The following is a 16,483-nucleotide window of genomic DNA, read 5'->3' on the forward strand; positions in this document are numbered from 1 at the left end:
CCTCCCAAAGAAAACGGTACCACTCTCGGACCTTCCGTGATGAGTGACCCCTCGTGTATATTGACATCAAGCATCATTACTGTGAACTACACGTACACGCCCCGAATGGGCCCTGACACATTTCAATATGCCGCATTGATTCCGACATATAAAGACGCCGCCGTTATGTCCACCTCCCGGGGGTTCACTTAGCGCCCCGGGTCCGATAACAGTTGAGACAGAGCGGCAGCTAAAGGAGGGGCCTCTCTGTGTCCTGGATCATCCGTCACTCATTTTGTTTTCTAATGAACCGTCACATTAGCGCGTGTACCAGATGAATGGAGTCCCCCTGCAGCACTTGTAGCTGTGTTATTACAGCATAATTGATGCCCCCCCCACCACTCAAACCCCTTGTTGTCGTCGGGGGGGGGTACTCACATCTGCTGTCATAATACAACTGCTGACCTTGCTGTCACATCACAGCAGCTGCTGCAAAACAGCCCCGTGTTGTTTGAGAGGGCTCACTCTCCATGTGTTGCATCAGTCACAGTGTACTCGATGCACATAAAATGACTATTCACACCGAGCATAGCTTTCCCCCACTAGCTTACAATGAACGAGAGCTATACACAAAAAAACCAAGTAATATAAGGTAATACTAATTCCCTTTTTGAAGAGCAGTACTGTATACTGAGCAGCCCTGACGAGTGGCAGTGAGTGCTTGCAATGGTATTAAATCTCATGTTGCTAAGTGAACCAGACTTCCACTCTGGTACGTCTCCTACCAAACAAAGTTTCACCAAAATTACCCTAAAATGGCTGATTCAAACCAAAAATGGCAGACTTCCTGTGCCTTTTCAAGTACTGGTACTTGAGACTTTTTCGTGGGCCTACTCGTGATATACATGCTGACCAGATTCCATGTTGCCTGGTGAAACAGCCTTCAGGGGCAGAATTTTCAAAATATTCCAAGGGCTGCTACCAATTGCAAATTGCAACCAAAATGCTAACTGCTCACCGAAGAGTCCGTGTAATGTAGTTTTTTCGTGTTGTCGTAGTACCTAGTGAGCTAAATACCTAACTAACAAACTAGCTACAAAAAAAAAACATCCATCTATCCATCCTTTTTCTATATCCTGTTCAGCCTATCCTAGTTGACTTTGGCAAAAAGGCGGATTACACCCTCGATTGGTAGTCAGTCTATCACAGCACACATATCGAGACAGACAACCATTCACTCTCACATTCACAACATCACTGGGTGGGAACTCAACCCACGCTGCCTGCATCGAAGTCAGACAAATGTACCACTACACCATCAGTGACTAAACAACAAATCAAATCATAATTTATATTGCAGCGTAATTCACACAACTAGCTAAATCAAAACATATTTTCGTCTTTTAGCTAAATTCATGCTCAGCTAATTACTAACTATTTAACTACCAGTGTACTACCCACTTAAATTAAGCACATTTTTGTGTAATTCCTGCTTTCTATTAGTCACTAGCTAACTAACCAGCAAACTAAGTAAAAAAAATACATCTACTGTAATTAATGCTCGACTAACTAACTAGTAAGCTAACTACCCAGCTAAGCAAAACATAATCGCTCTTTTAGCATAATTCATGCTTGGCCAACAACAACCTATCTGACTAACTAGCTAACAAACAAATCTATGCATTTACTCTTTTAGTTCATGTTCATATTCCCTAACAAAGTAACTTTCTAACTAACTAACTAACTACCCAGGGTTGAACCCCGGTCCTCAGAACTGTGAGGCAGATGTGCTAACCAGTCGTCCACCGTGCTGCCGCGAACTAACTCATTAGCTTTATTTAAAAAAACAAAACTAAAAATACCGTACGTCACTACTGGCGAACTACTGATTAAATAACTAGCTTCTTGCTAACTAGTTAGAACTAACTAAACTCAAATTATTAAAATTTCTTTTCTAGCGTAATTGATGCTTGGCTAACAAACAAGCTCGATAACTAAAAACTAACTGCAAATGATGTCCTCGTTTTACGACGGAGTTCCGTTCCAAACACGACGACGTAACCCAGTCTACCATTAAAATAGTAAAGTTATAATTACAGTAAAAATATGAAACACTAAAACTATCCAAGCAGGAAATAGAGCAAGTAGGGCAATGACGGGCCGTCGCAAATCGAGGAGTCCGACTCGCAAGCGTAGCAACATGGCCCCTTTAAATAGTCCCGCCGCTGTCAAAAGTGTCTCCTAATGCAGTCAAGAGGAAATGGCAGCGAGACAGCCAGAGCCAGAGCCCGTGACCGAGACAGAGACACCCCCGCACCGCTTCCTGTAGCCGCGATGACGTCTGCTCCTCTAAATCCTCGATGCGGCGTGACGTCACAGGGCTGTAGTGGTGGTGGAGCCTCGTCTTGTTGACGCTCCGCCGCCGCCGCTAGACTTTTCCAGTACTGAGAAGACCCCCGGCGGGTGAGGAGCAAGCGGACGGAGGCAAGTGCTACGACCATTTTTGCCTGTATGTATTTGTGTGTATATATCTATCGATATATATATCTCTCTCTCGCTCTTCTCTCTCTCTCTCTCGCTCTCTCTCTCTCTCTCTCTCTCTCTCTCTCTCTCTCTATCTCTCTCTATATATATATATATTTTAATATATATACTTTGTATGTGTTAAATGAAAGACTGTCGTTTGTATGAGCGAGTGTCGCAGTGATTTGTTTGACGGTCGGTGGGATAGGTAGGGGGCAGAAGCTAGCTCGGCTTAGCCCGCCGTGTTGCTCTCCGTCTGGGGGAAGGTGAGTCCGTCGCTCTCCGCTCGACCTCCGGCTAGCACACTACGCTGATTATTGTCGTAGTCGGCCGGACTGGCGAGACAGCGCTCGGCTTCTTGCGTCCCCCACCTTCCGTCTCCTCTCCAACGTCATAACGACCGCGTAGCTGGCTTGTTATCACCCACTTTTGCTGCTTTTTTTTTTTTTGAAAGGCTGAGGCGAGTATCGTAGAGGGGGGGCGAGCTAACCAAGCTCAATAGCATTTTCACCGCATAAATTAGCCTTTTTTTTTTTTTTTTTAAATAACTTTTATCAGTCGTATCTCGCGTGTTTACATTAATCCTAATATAAAATTCAATGAGGTTAATCATTTTTTATTTATTTATTTTTTAATGTTTAATTTGTCAGCTCTTGCGAATGAGACCGCGGTGACAGGGTGGGGGCACCCCGCTCGGAGTGACGCCCGGACCGGACCACGGTGGCGGCAGTGGTCGGAGTAGTAGTTGTAGTAGTGGCGGTGTCTCCCCCCGATCGAGACTGGGGAGTGCAGACAGTGAATGTCATCATTGGCGCTGTCTGCATACCAGCGCAGTCGTGTGGGTATGGGGGGGGGGGGTTGGAGTTTTTCTATGCGGCGTCCTTGCAGCAGCGAAGCGGTTCCTCGGATTTGGATTGGTCGCTAGTGGATGAGCCACAAACGCTACTGTATACGGGGTACTCAACCACTCACCCACCTACCGCCTTAGAGCCAAAACTCGTTACCCCGCCGCCGCAAAGCTCATGTTGACATGTGTTCTCGGTGCTTTATGACATTTCTACGGCCGCAAACATCAACCAGGCTACGGAATCAAGGTCGGGCTTTTTTTTTCGCAGAAGCATTGCGCCAGTCGAGGAAAAAGCGCCGTGAAAAATGTGCAAAGGCATGCACATATCCAATCATCTGCCAGTACAGGGAAGGAAAAGCCTTTTCCCCCCTTTCAATTTCATACTAAATGTATCAACAACGAACCAAAAACTGAGCAAAAATGAGCAATGTTATCGATTTGCAGCATTCAATTGCGCTTATATTTTAAAATGTGAGCATTGTATTGCAATTTGTATCATGTAAGGGAAAAACAAGGACTATCTTGGAGAAATGCAGTAAAATGACATGGGCACACACTACATTGTGGAGTGACCAGGTGTCAGCGTCTACTTGAATGCTAACCATCGGTAAAGAGCGCTAATAAGATGCTGGAATATAAACGTGTTCATGCCACAGTGTTGTGTGCACCCATGTGAATGGTAAATGTGGTTTAAAAAAAATGCCACGTTACAAAGCACTCTGGTGGGAAACACATACTGTAAGAGGCGTAGCTCTCTGGAACATAAATATAGTCAGACACAACGTGGCGCGGACACGTCGAGTCTACCGGAACGTTAATTGTCATTTAAGACACTGTCTCCACATAACGCAAGAGCAATGTTGAATTGCCCAGGAAACCCATTTATGATTTGGTGTAAGACTCTACGTTTGGAAATGGATTAACCCTCGGTAGGTGCTGTTGTTTTGGTTAGCAACCAAGTTCGGCCGAGCTCATCAGTTAAGTTTTTAAAGTCTGTGTGCAGGATACAGTGAGCGGAGATAATTATTTCCTACCTATGTTTTGATGGGATAAAGGGAGATGTCTATTTGAGGAAAGCGTTTACTTGTCTATTTGAGGAAATACTGCATTTATTATTACATATTGATTATTATATTAAGTGACTTTGTAGGTAAGTACAAATACGATTGAAGTCCCAAACTTTGACTTTTGATGCATTTAGCATCCGGCTTCCTTGTCTTGGTACTGAACGCGGATGCTTGTCTATTCTGCTATGGCCGGTGTTTCTTTCGCTCCCCATCACCCGAACCTCTTCGCCTGTGTTTTTTTTGCACTGAAACAAATGGTTTTCCCTGAGAATAAATTTTAACAAGCGGATGTGACCGCAATTAGCATTTTTACACATTTTTCCCCAAAGAATACAACTTTATTCTCTTGGGAAATACAACTTTTTTTGGTGGGGCAACTGAGTTTTTACAGCCGAAATACAGCTTTCATCCTTCAAAAAATATTCTTATTTTTTCTTCAAAGAATGTTAATTTATTTTCATGAAAAAGTGCAACTTTAATCTCTAAAAAGTGTCACATTTGACTCTGAAATCCAACCATTTACTCTGCAAAAATAATGTTTTTCTCAAAAAAACAACTTTTTCTTGAAAATGTATGAGTTTTTACTCACAAAGTATGATGTTATAAAAAAAAAAAAACATAATGTTTTTGTCAAAAGAATTCAACTTTATTCTTTAGAAAAAAAATCATTTTCTTAAAGAAGTATGACTTTTTACTTCCAAAATACATTTTGTAATTGTTGGAAAATATTTTCTTTCGCTATGAAAATACAACTTTATTCTCTCAAAAGTATAACTTTTTCTTGAACATGTATGGCTGTTTACTTTTGAAAAATGTTATCTTTTTCTCTCAGAAAAGACAACTTTATTCTCTCAGAAATACAACTTTATGCTTTGGTTGCCCAAACTTAAACAGTTCCGATGTTTCAAAGTGTTGTACACGTACCTCACTTTTAGAATCACCGACTAAGGCTCCTTCTCGTGGTATGGTAAATTATCACTGAGTTAAATACAATATAAAATACATTTAAAACATATTAGAATGAATGAAAATATCAACCGATGGCGATAAACAAAGGGTGACAAAAATTAATCTAAGACTTTCAACAAGTTTGCAAGTGTGTTTAACACCAGACACAGTACAAGGAGCATCTGAAATACAGTTAGTTCATTTGTATTTAACTTTGTAGTCAGTTTATTTGGACTGAATCTTTAAGGACGGTTTGTTTTTAAACATCTGTTTAGGTTAAAATGTTATTTACCGTAACTAAAAAGTCTAAGAACCACTGTGCAAAGTGAAATCCCTATTAGTGCTTTATTGTGTAGTGAGAGCTAATATGACGCACTAATGTAAATCGTGTTTAGCTTGTTCCACATGCTAAATCCTGCTTTAAAACACATCCACACTGTTGTATGTCAAGCTGTGAGAGAAGGGGGGTTTAATTGAGGTGGGTGGGGGGTTTTCTGTTAAGGCTTTCATGGGTGTTTTTCATGCGCTTGAAGGAGCCAGTGTGGGGTAAAAAGGCTTAGTGCGTTATTTATTTATTTATTTTTTGGGGGCAGGAGCACTTTCACTTGCAAAGTGCAAATGTTTTGGGTGCATTGTGGATGGCGGGCCGAGATTAACGTAATGGGAGCGGCGGCGGTCATGTCTGATTCACTGGTTTAGCTTGTCGGGTTTCTCACTTGTTTGCTCACACGCTTGCTGGAAAAAAAGTGAAATATCCAATGCAAATTTCAAACCCCCCGACACACACACACACACACACACACACACACACACACACACACACACACACACACACACATATGCACACACATATCCACACGGGTTCAATTACAAGTGCTGCAATAGGCTTCCTTGTGTTCGTGTTAACTATGTTAATGGCCATTTGGCTCAGTGGTGCATGCAAACACCCATTGACCTCGTCAGTGTCCCCTAATGCAACAGCAGCCATAAAGCATTTAAAGGTTTTGTTGATTCCCTTAAATATAGCCATATAGATAGGAAGTGCTAGAGGACTCTGCATCTTTTTGCACAATTGTCAAAAAAAAAAAAATTTAATTTGTACCGGCATGACCAGATAACTAGCAACCCTTTATTGCTCAGTGACTGTTTTTGTCAATGTCTTTATGTCTCAAAAGTGTTCTCTGTCAATTGACTGTCTGTTGTCGTACTAGAGCGACTCCAACTACCGGAGACAAATTCCTTGTGTGTTTTTTGGACATACTTGGCAAATAAAGATGATTCTGATTCTGAGTTAATGCCATGTAACAGAATGCTTTATTTTTTAAAGAAAAGTAGATTATTATTTTTAGAAATAAATTGCATTTTCTTGAAAGAAAAAAGATCTTATTTATAGACTTAAAAAAAATTGAAATAAAGTTCTATTTTTTTTTAGAACCGTTGTTGTATTTTCTTAAGGTGTATTTAATTTAAAAATAAGTTGTATTTTTTAAGAGCAAAAAACTCACACTTTTGGAAAATATAGTGTTGTAGTTTTAAAAATGAAGTTGTATTTGTTTTTAACAACAAGTTATATTTTTCAATACATTTATTTTTGACCAAAGGTTGTAATTTTATGAGAATACATTTGTATCTTTCAATAATTTTTTTTTTCAAAATAAAGTTGTACTTTTTTAAAATAAATTTGTAATTTTTAAGAAAAATGTTTTGTTTTAAGAAAAAGTTGTATTTTTGAGATTTTTTAAATAAATTATTTCATGAGGATAGAATGATAAATTTTTGAGAAAAATGTATTTTTGTAGTAAATACATTTGTATTTTTAAAAATGAAGTTGTATTTTTTTTTGAAGAAAGTTGTTTTTCAAGGGAAAATGTAGAAAAAGTTGTAGTTTTGTATTTTACAAGAACATATTTTTATTATAAATAAAATTGTATTTAAAAATAAAAAGTTGTATTTTTTGTTTAAAAAAGTTATATTTAAAAAAAAAAAGTGAGACAAAAGTTATAATTTTACAAGAATACATTTGTATTTTTTGAGAAAAATATATTTTTTAGAAAAAGTTACTTTCTTTGGAATCAAGTCATGTTTTAAGTAATAAATTATACTTTTTACTCAAAATGGTCCTCAAAGTTTTTTTCTAGTGTAAATTTTCTTGTTTTACTTTTGCAGTATTTTTTGGTGTTCCTCTGTTGACTTTCTTTTATTTACTTTTTTCAAATCACCAGGAAGCATTTCGGAACATCGAAAATTCTCCATCATGTGTGTGTCCATCTACCGGAGGATCAACGTTGTTTAAAAAAAAAAAAAAAGGGGGGGCGGGAAAAAGCCTGCGGAATAAAAAAAAAAAAAAAAAAAAAGAGCTGTTACAAAAAGCCTGACGCAAAGAGACAAGAACAATAACGGAGCCCACAGACATGGCAGGCACCCAGACCAGTTTGAAGAGCCCCTTCAAAGGCCTGAGCTCCTTCAAGGGCAGCATGAAGCGTCTGTACCGTGAGCGTCTAGAGGACGCGCCCATCAAGAAGCGAGTGATGGCCGAGATCAACCTGAAGCGCCACGGCTTGGAGTCCTTCCACAAGGCGGCCAAGGTGAAGCGGGAGCACGCGGAGGAGGCGCACCAGCAGCTTCACCACCGCGACATGGACGCCGAGCTCCACGCGGCCGCCTCGGCTAAAGCGCTGGACCTGAGCCCGGGGCTCAAACACACGTTGGCCCAGTTCACGCTGAGCAGCCAGAGCTCTCTGGGGGGCCCCGCCGCCTTCTCGGCGCGCACCGGCCACGAGCGTTCCCACGCCGGCATGCCTCCGCTGCCCTCCCCTCCCATCTTGGGAGGCGGCCCCCTGCTGGTTCCCTGCGACAGCTCCACCGAGCTCACCCACTCGCTGCTGGAGGGCGAGTCCATCTCCTGTTTCGTGGTAGGTGGCGAGAAGCGGCTGTGCCTGCCCCAGGTGCTCAACTCGGTGCTGCGCGACTTCTCGCTGCAGCAGATCAACACGGTGTGCGACGAGCTATACGTGTACTGCTCACGCTGCGATACCGAGCAGCTGCACATCCTCAAGGTGCTGGGCATCCTGCCCTTCAACGCGCCGTCCTGCGGCCTCATCACACTGACGGACGCGCAGCGGCTGTGCAACGCGCTGCTGCGCCCCGGTGCCGCGGCGCCCGCCGAGCTGGGCGTCGAGCTGTCGGGCCCGCTAAAGGAGAACGAGGCCAGCTTCCAGGTGGAGCACCAGTGCCTGGGCAAGTGCCAGGGCCTTTTCCTGCCGCAGTTCTACACGCAGCCCGAGGCGCCCTGCGTCCAGTGTGTGGAGTGCCACCTGCTCTTCTCGCCGCAGAAGTTCGTCATGCACTCGCACAAGTCGCCTGACAAGAGGACGTGCCACTGGGGCTTCGACTCAGCCAAGTGGCCTTGCTACCTGCAGCTGGCCAGGAAATACCAGGGCTCGCCCGAGGAGGCCAAGCGCAAGCGGCTGCTGGACGAGGTCAAGGACAAGTTCCACTACCAGCTCAAGAAGTCGCTCGACAAGGTGAGTCCCCGCTCACGTGCCGTCCGGCGTGACTCAGCGTCGTCCCGCTCTGAAGGAAGCTGTAAAACTAGTGTTTAACCGGACGCAATCATAGTTTATCACACTTCCTGGAAGACACGAGGGGAAAAAGTCTTTAGATTTGGGGGGAAAGGTCATATTGTGAGAGAAAAAGTTACATTCTCAAGCAGATAGTACTATTTATTTTTTCATAATTTCAAGAAAAGCATTTTCTTTTTCAGAAAAAAAACAACCACTTTTTTTTTTTATACCAAGAAAAATGTAATTTCACTATTTGTATTTTTATCAAACAACGAAAATCTGAAAAAGACGTCTTTTTTATTGTTCACAGAATAAGTAGTTTAAAAAAAAGTCATGCTTTTGGGAGTGTAAAATGTCAAGAAAAATATCATAAGTCACCATTTTTTTTTTTAAATAGAAAAAAGTGGGTTGTCTCCGGGCACTCCGGTTTCCTCCCACATCCCAAAAACATGCATGGTAGGTTGATTGACAACTCTAAATTGCCCGTAGGTGTGAATGGTTGTTTGTTTGTATGTGCCCTGCGATTGACTGGCAACCAGTTCAGGGTGTACCCCGCCTCCTGCCCGATGATAGCTGGGATTGGCTCCAGCACGCCCGCGACCCTAGTGAGGAGAAGCGGCTCAGAAAATGGATGGATGGATGTAATCTTATGAGGACAGTCATATATTTTTCAGTTTTATTTTCATAAAAAAGTAAGTTTTTTTTCAAGGAGAAAAGCAGCCTTTTTTTCTTAATGAAAAACATTCATTCATTATTTTTTGGGAGAAGCTGCAATATCCTGAGAAGTTATTTTTGTCAAACAGCCAAAAGACGTGGTCACTTTGTCGCTGACTGGTCAGGTGGACTAGACTACATGGTGTTTTCTTAAACCGCTGTTGACCTACTCTGTGTGTGCGTGTGTATTTGTGTGAGAGGTCTGGGACAGGTGGCCTCATCAGACAAGATGAGGTTAGGCCAGCTGGCCACAGCTGAAGGGGAAGTGCATCATTTGTCCCCTGCCCACCCCCCGGGGTCACCTGGGGGTCACTGGGAATGTCACTGAACAAAAGGCCAATACATGAACCTCATAAACTGCCAGCCCATAACCAAAGCCCAGCACTGAATAGACTGTAGGCTCTGTCAAAAATAGATTTGAAAATGGTTCCGGTGCGATTCCTGTTTAGGATTGAAAGATTAGCAATCTCTGTGTATCAAAATCTTACCCACATAGAAATCATGTTTTTAGACAAAAATGCAATGCAATTGATTTGAGAGCAGCACTCTGGATCTTTTTTCTTTTCTTTTTTTTTTTTTTACCCAAATACAAAGAATAGTAAGGTTTTATTTGGGTATTAATAATTGGATGCAGAAGTCATGGGCCGGTTCCTGGTTTCACGTATACCGTGGTTTTAAGTCGTTAGTGCAGGCAAACTGACGTGCCCCTCCCACTCCCGTTGTTGGTGCGAGCAGTCCGTGAGCCCGACAACTTTTCCCTTGTCAAAAAAGTCATCTCTTGGGAATTTTCCGGCTATCGCGGCTTAGTAGAGGAAGCGTAATTATGCAAAAAGTGACGATGAATAACGGCTACAAATATTGGAGGCAATACTTTAAATACGATAGCACATTTATGAGCGCGCCACCCATCAGTTTTCTATGTTACAATAAGCCTGTCTTGAAATTTTGCAAATTTGCAACAAGCTATGAGCGTTAGCATGGCTACAATTGGTGGCATAATCATTATAGACTCGCGACCGAGGCAGATAACGAGCTAACTTGCATGGCTAACATCAGTTTGTTTCCGCTCTGACATTACTTCACAAAGCGGAGAAAAGCAGAGAAATAGTAAAATGTTCTTTGGTAAAAATAAGTACTTTTACTTTTGCACTACATTTTGATTTTATTTAGGAAAAATCTAATGTTTACTGTGTTTTTGTGTTTACTAATGTATTTGCTCATGGTCATCATACCGTCATAATCTGGTAATGGCCTGTGTCTAGCCTAATCTTATGCGGTAGTAAAGTCATAATTACAGTAAATATTTGTATGAAAAAACTGTAAGTACGGCGGCAACTGAGTGTGCCTTGCTGTGTCACGTGACCACTTATTCTTATGCTGCCGCGCAAAGTAGTCCGTTGCGTGCTGTCCGTGAACCTCAAAATGGCGTAAATGGAGGACATTTTTAATTCGACATGGGGGCACCCCTCTGAATCAACATTTTCGAAGAAGATTCACATTTTATTTGAGGTATTTACATCTGTAATTAACCACGAAAGCATACATTTCAACTAAAATGGATTCTAAAGATTTACTGTATGTGTGATGCGAGAGGTGAGGTAAGACTTTTTGTGCACAGATAAGAAGACTCCCTGTCCGGTTCAGTCGTGATTAATGGTACATGCGTCTCCTGTCCTGCCTTCCCATTTGTCTTCCTCCTCTGGATTGAGTAGATATACTAGAAACAAGAACAAAGGTCAGCGCACAAAGCGCAAGATGAGTGCGTGAGACGCCGTCGCTAACCGCGTCGTTAAGGTGCCGTTAACCGACGGCTACATGACGCATCGTCGCCGCTCGCCGTCGCATACTTTCGCCTCCTCTCTGGAGCCTCTGTCTCACCACCTTGTCAGGTGTTGTCATCTTTCTGCGGAATGTCTTTTCTCTTATTGCCGCTCTCTCTCTCGCTCATTCAATGTTGAAGCCATTGTTGGAGGAAAAGGCCGCACAGCTTGATAAGATGGAAAAAAAGCATTATGAGGCACAATGAAATGCTGTTTTACAAGTTCAAACAAATCGAAATAGTTGTCAAAAGTTGTCATTTTCTGAGAAAAACAGTTTTCTAAGAAAAAAGACATGGGGAATTTTGTTGAAATTACACCTACTGGCTGACTGAAGGCCAAAATACCCACGTCCTTTTTCCTCTATCGTCTTAATAGTTCATCTTTCTTGTATATATATTTTTTTCTTGATAATATTCCTTTTTGTTCTTGTGCTATTTTGACTTCATTCTCATTGTCATGCTTTTTTCTTGTAATATTATGACATTATTCTTTTAAATATATCCTGTAAAACTCCGATTTTATTCTTGTTTCGTTTAATAGTAGGACTTAATTCTAGTGAGGTTTTTTAAAAATGTAAAATTATGACTTTATCATCATAAAATTACGACTCTATTCTAGTAAGATTAGGACTTTTTTTCCTCATACAATTAAGACTTTAGTGAGTGAATTATTTCCTGTAAAAACCTGAAATCTCAACTTCTCATGTTTTTATTGGCAGAATCAAACTTTATTCTTATAAATATTTCTTACGTAAATAAGATTTTACTTTCATCAAAAAAAGTTTTTTTTCTGGTGAAATTAGAATTTTGGTTGCAGAGTTTTTTTTTTTTATTGCAAAAACTATTTTCATTCAAATGTCCCGTAAAATATGACTATTGCTGTTGAAAGACAACTTTATTAAGGCAAGACTCGTACCCGGTTAAATAGCATGCGTTGGTCATGTCGGTGTCTGTAAAGCAAGGTGCCTGTGTCCAGATGTGGACCGGAATCCACCTATTGGGCACCTCTTGATCAGTCCCTGCTTCCTAGGTAGGAGTTAAAAAAAGGATGTCGTTCCTCAAAGAGCGGATGCACCGCTTCCATGGAAGTATTCGCCGAGGACAACGGCTGTTCATCTGTGTGTGTGTGAGATGAAAGTGCATGTTTGCCTGAACAGGAAGTGAGGCAGACGGACGTGTCTCTCAACCTGAACATCCTCCAGACTCCCGCAACCGCCGTCTCCGTGGCGGTGACTCATAGTTTCCACATCCCAGTGGATGTTGGTGGAAGCCAGGCAGCTTATAGTAACACATACTTTTTCGCACTGGCTTTTTTTTGGAGCGACTCTGGCGTGTTGCTCTAACCCTTTTCCCTTTGGCCCACATTTACACACTGTGGCTTTTTACAAGCAGTAGAGGCTCGAACAAGGGGACGCATTCTGGAACTTTGTCACTTTCTTCGCCGGCGACCGGTCCCGTATCCTGTTCAGGGTGTTTGGTTTGAGAAAGCGCAGTTCAAACCCCCCTAGCCCCCTGTGCTTTACAAACAGCACTCTGTGCCCAGCAGCGCCGCTAGTGCAAACACACACACACAGGAAAAATTGACAAGAAGAGTCTTGATTTTTTTTCAGGAAAAATCTATGAGACTAAAGTTAGATTTTTGTTGTATTTTTGTAGGAAATATTTATGAGAATAAACTCATTGTTAGAGGAGGACTATGAGAATTAAATCAGAAATTTTGCAGGAGAATACATTTGTAATTTCATGAAAATAAAGTGATATTTTTACACAAGTGAAATGGGAGTCAAATAAAAAAATACAAGAATTAAATCCGGATTTTTTTACAGGGGAAAAAATTGAGCGAAGTTGTACATTTTATGAGAATAAAGTAATAATCTTATGACAATAGTTTTACAAGAATAATGTCTTATTTTTACAGGAAAAAATCTAGGAATTAAAAGGAAATTTTATGAAAACAAAATAAATTATTTGAGAATAAATTTTTCATTTTCCAATTTTGTAAATAAAAAAAAATATATTTTTACAGGAACAAAATTCAATGTTATGCAAAAAATGAAGTGATTAAAATTTTTCTAGATGAAAAATAAAACATTTTTATTCTCCTAGTATTACGACTTCACTCTTATAACTTTCCGACTTTTCACTGTGGCTGTAACACTTCTGAGAGTGACAGTGGCACTCAGTTTCGCGCAGACCTCTGCCAAGGCCAATCGTACACCTCCTGTGTCTTGAATTTTGTCACGCATGTGGCAAATTGTTGACTATTTTGTCACGTAAGCTGTTTTGGTTGAACAGAGAGTCAGACACGCTGACCTGATATTTTACAGCCAGCCTTGCCGACATAACCGCGCCGAGGGAATTGAGTGTGTATATGTGTGTCGGGCCTTGTTTTGTCGCGCTGGCTCAGTCGCAAGTGTCAGACGGCGAGAAAAGCCCCCTCCTCTTGTCTATCCCGCCCCCTCCCCTCTCTCGCGGCCAGCCTGACCGAGTGTCTGCGGCACAGACGGCAGACAGCTGCAGCTCTCTATTTGCTGTTTGGAAGCCAGGGACTTCATTACTGCACTGACGCAGCTAAACTCATTCGCTATCTGTCTGTCTGTAGCTCGCTCACTCGCTTGCTTGCTCTCTCTCCCTGGTGTCATCTCATTGGATTGTCACAGTCGTGCTAATCATGCTTCTTGCCCCTCTTCCAGCTCACATCCAGCTCCATTTACGCAGTTTGATTTCAACACACAGACATTTCAGCCAATGCGACCCCAAACAAATTAATAACCCCCCTGTTGTCCCCACCGCCAAAACTTGTCACTTGTTGCTTCATGACCATGGTTTCCTCACAAACCAAAATCCTGAATGAAGACCTCGTGAACGATAACTTTTTAAAATTTGTTTTGTTTTATAAAAAAAAAAAAAAGAAAACAGAAAAAAGTTGCAATTTTACAAAAGTCCAAATATTTTTAGGAACAAGCTGTAATTTCACCAGAAAATAACTCAAAATTGTAATTTAGCAAGAAAAATATGAAATTTTATACACATTACAATTTTGTATAAACAAAAACATGAGAAAAAGGGTGTTTTGAGGAAAATGTTATTGTAAAAAATCTAAATATGCAAAAAGTCATGTTACATTTGTAATTTTATGAGAAAAAACAATAAATCAGACAACATATTACTGATTTTACTGAAAGCCTTTTTCTGACAAAGTTGAAATGAACAGTAGTCAACAGTACGATAGCTTAAGACTAATAAAGTAATTTTCCAATAATTTTTTTACATGACACACTTGTTATGCAGAAACAAAAAAAATCACATTTGAAAAGAACTTCAGATTCTGAGAAAAAATGCATAATTTCCCTGGAAAAATCGTCTTTTGAGCGTTATGTTGAAATACTACGCAAAAAGTCAGTTTTATGAGAAAAAAGTTGAAACATTTTGCAAAAAAAGACAAGAATTTAACATATTATTAGAAAAATATTTTTTAAATGCAAAAAGAGTGATTTAAAAAAATGAGGTGAAAAAAGTAAAAAAAAAAAAAAAAAAAAAGTTTGAATTCTAAGCGTTAGGACAACAGAAAAAGTAGTAATTTTACCAGGGCAAAAATATTTGAAGAATTAGTGTCTAGAAGAAAAATTCCCATCATATTGCGAAGGAGGAGTCATATTTTTTACAGGGTTGGTGATTTTAAGAGTTAATAATTTTCTGACAAAATGTTTCATGTTCAGATGCGCAAACAAGTCAATAGTGCCAGACCCAGGGGCTCCAATCAGCCGACAGTAGCAAAATAAGCATCAAAGGGAGGCGATAAGTCGACGGTTACGTAAGCAAAGGGGGAGCGCTCGTTTGTCTCTGTGAGGCGGACGAGTGGAGACGCCCGTGGCTATCGATCGGCCTTGATGGATGTGGCACGTTGCTAGAGGAGGAAACGGACGAGTGAAACCAAGTCCCTTTTGGGTAAGCGGTCCGTGTTGAGATTCGCTCTGCAATCGAGTTAACCTCGCCGCTACCGCCTTATTGCGGCTCGCCAGACGGCCTGCGGTGTCGGCTGGCGCTTGCGGTCAAAACAGTCACGGAAGCCGAGCCTCAGCTCGTCTGTCGGTTGAAAATTAACCTCCCCGAGACCCCGGTGAACCACTTACCGGCCTGGAACAACCCCCTCGGCCCACCAGTCACATGCCGGTTTGCTCTCTCGTGACCCGCCCCCTCCCCTCCCCAGGATGGCCGTGTACATAATGCATGTCATTTTCCAAAGAACAATGATCCATTTATGCTGAATTCACAGCAGCTTCTTTGAAGCTCCAGTCTGTCTGTCATGCCAGCCACAACAAGCCCTGCCTGTCTTTGCTTGCTCTTGTAAAAGTAGGAGGTGTGCGCCAGGGGGGTATGTCTCTGGTATGTCGCCATCAGGTCAAAGGCAGCCAGCACAGCGGCGGCGTAACGGTTGGATCGCCTGCTGGTGGAGGAACGCCATGTTCGCATAATAATGTCGTCAAAGTTGTAATTCTGAGGACACATTTTGTAATCTTACAACAATTAAGATGTAATTTTACAAGCAAAAAAGTCATATTAGGAGAAAATGTAGCTTTTATTTTTAGGAGACAAACTTAAAGCAACAATTAAAACGTCGCAAAGTCCAAATATTACACAAAATAACCATGTTGCGAGCATTCTTACATCGTTTCTTTCGGGGAAAAAAGTCGTGTTCAGAAAGATTTTTAAAGGGAAAAAAGTTGGGATCTCCTGACAAGCAATTCACAATTTTACAAGAAATAAAGTCAAAGAAACAAACTTAGTGGGATGTTAGTTGGGTCAATGTATTTTTATGAGAAAAAAAAAAAAACATCAACCTGTAATTGATCAAGACAAAAAAGTCATATTAGATTTTTTTTCTCGGAAACAAACTTAATGCTACGATAAAAATATTGTATTTTTCTGAGAATAAAGTCCAAATGTTACGCAAAGAAAGTATATCTCTTGCAAGTACTGTTATGTCTTTTTTCATAATCAGCTATTTCAAGAGAGAGTCATA

The 16,483-nt window shown here is 41.1% G+C and overlaps 1 protein-coding gene across 1 annotated transcript in view; it reads left to right on the top strand.

Moving 5' to 3' along the window:
• Positions 1 to 2,245: 2,245 nt before the first annotated feature.
• Positions 2,246 to 16,483, top strand: part of skila (SKI-like proto-oncogene a) — a 41,013-nt gene continuing 26,775 nt past the window's right edge. The window contains exons 1-2 of the mRNA XM_061693537.1: positions 2,246 to 2,488; positions 7,587 to 8,888. Of these exons, the coding sequence (XP_061549521.1) occupies positions 7,776 to 8,888 (1,113 nt within the window). The 5' untranslated portion in view covers positions 2,246 to 2,488; positions 7,587 to 7,775. The remainder of the gene's footprint in view (positions 2,489 to 7,586; positions 8,889 to 16,483) is intronic.

This window comes from Phycodurus eques, chromosome 13, assembly GCF_024500275.1.
Source record: "Phycodurus eques isolate BA_2022a chromosome 13, UOR_Pequ_1.1, whole genome shotgun sequence".
Lineage (NCBI taxonomy): Eukaryota > Metazoa > Chordata > Actinopteri > Syngnathiformes > Syngnathidae > Phycodurus > Phycodurus eques.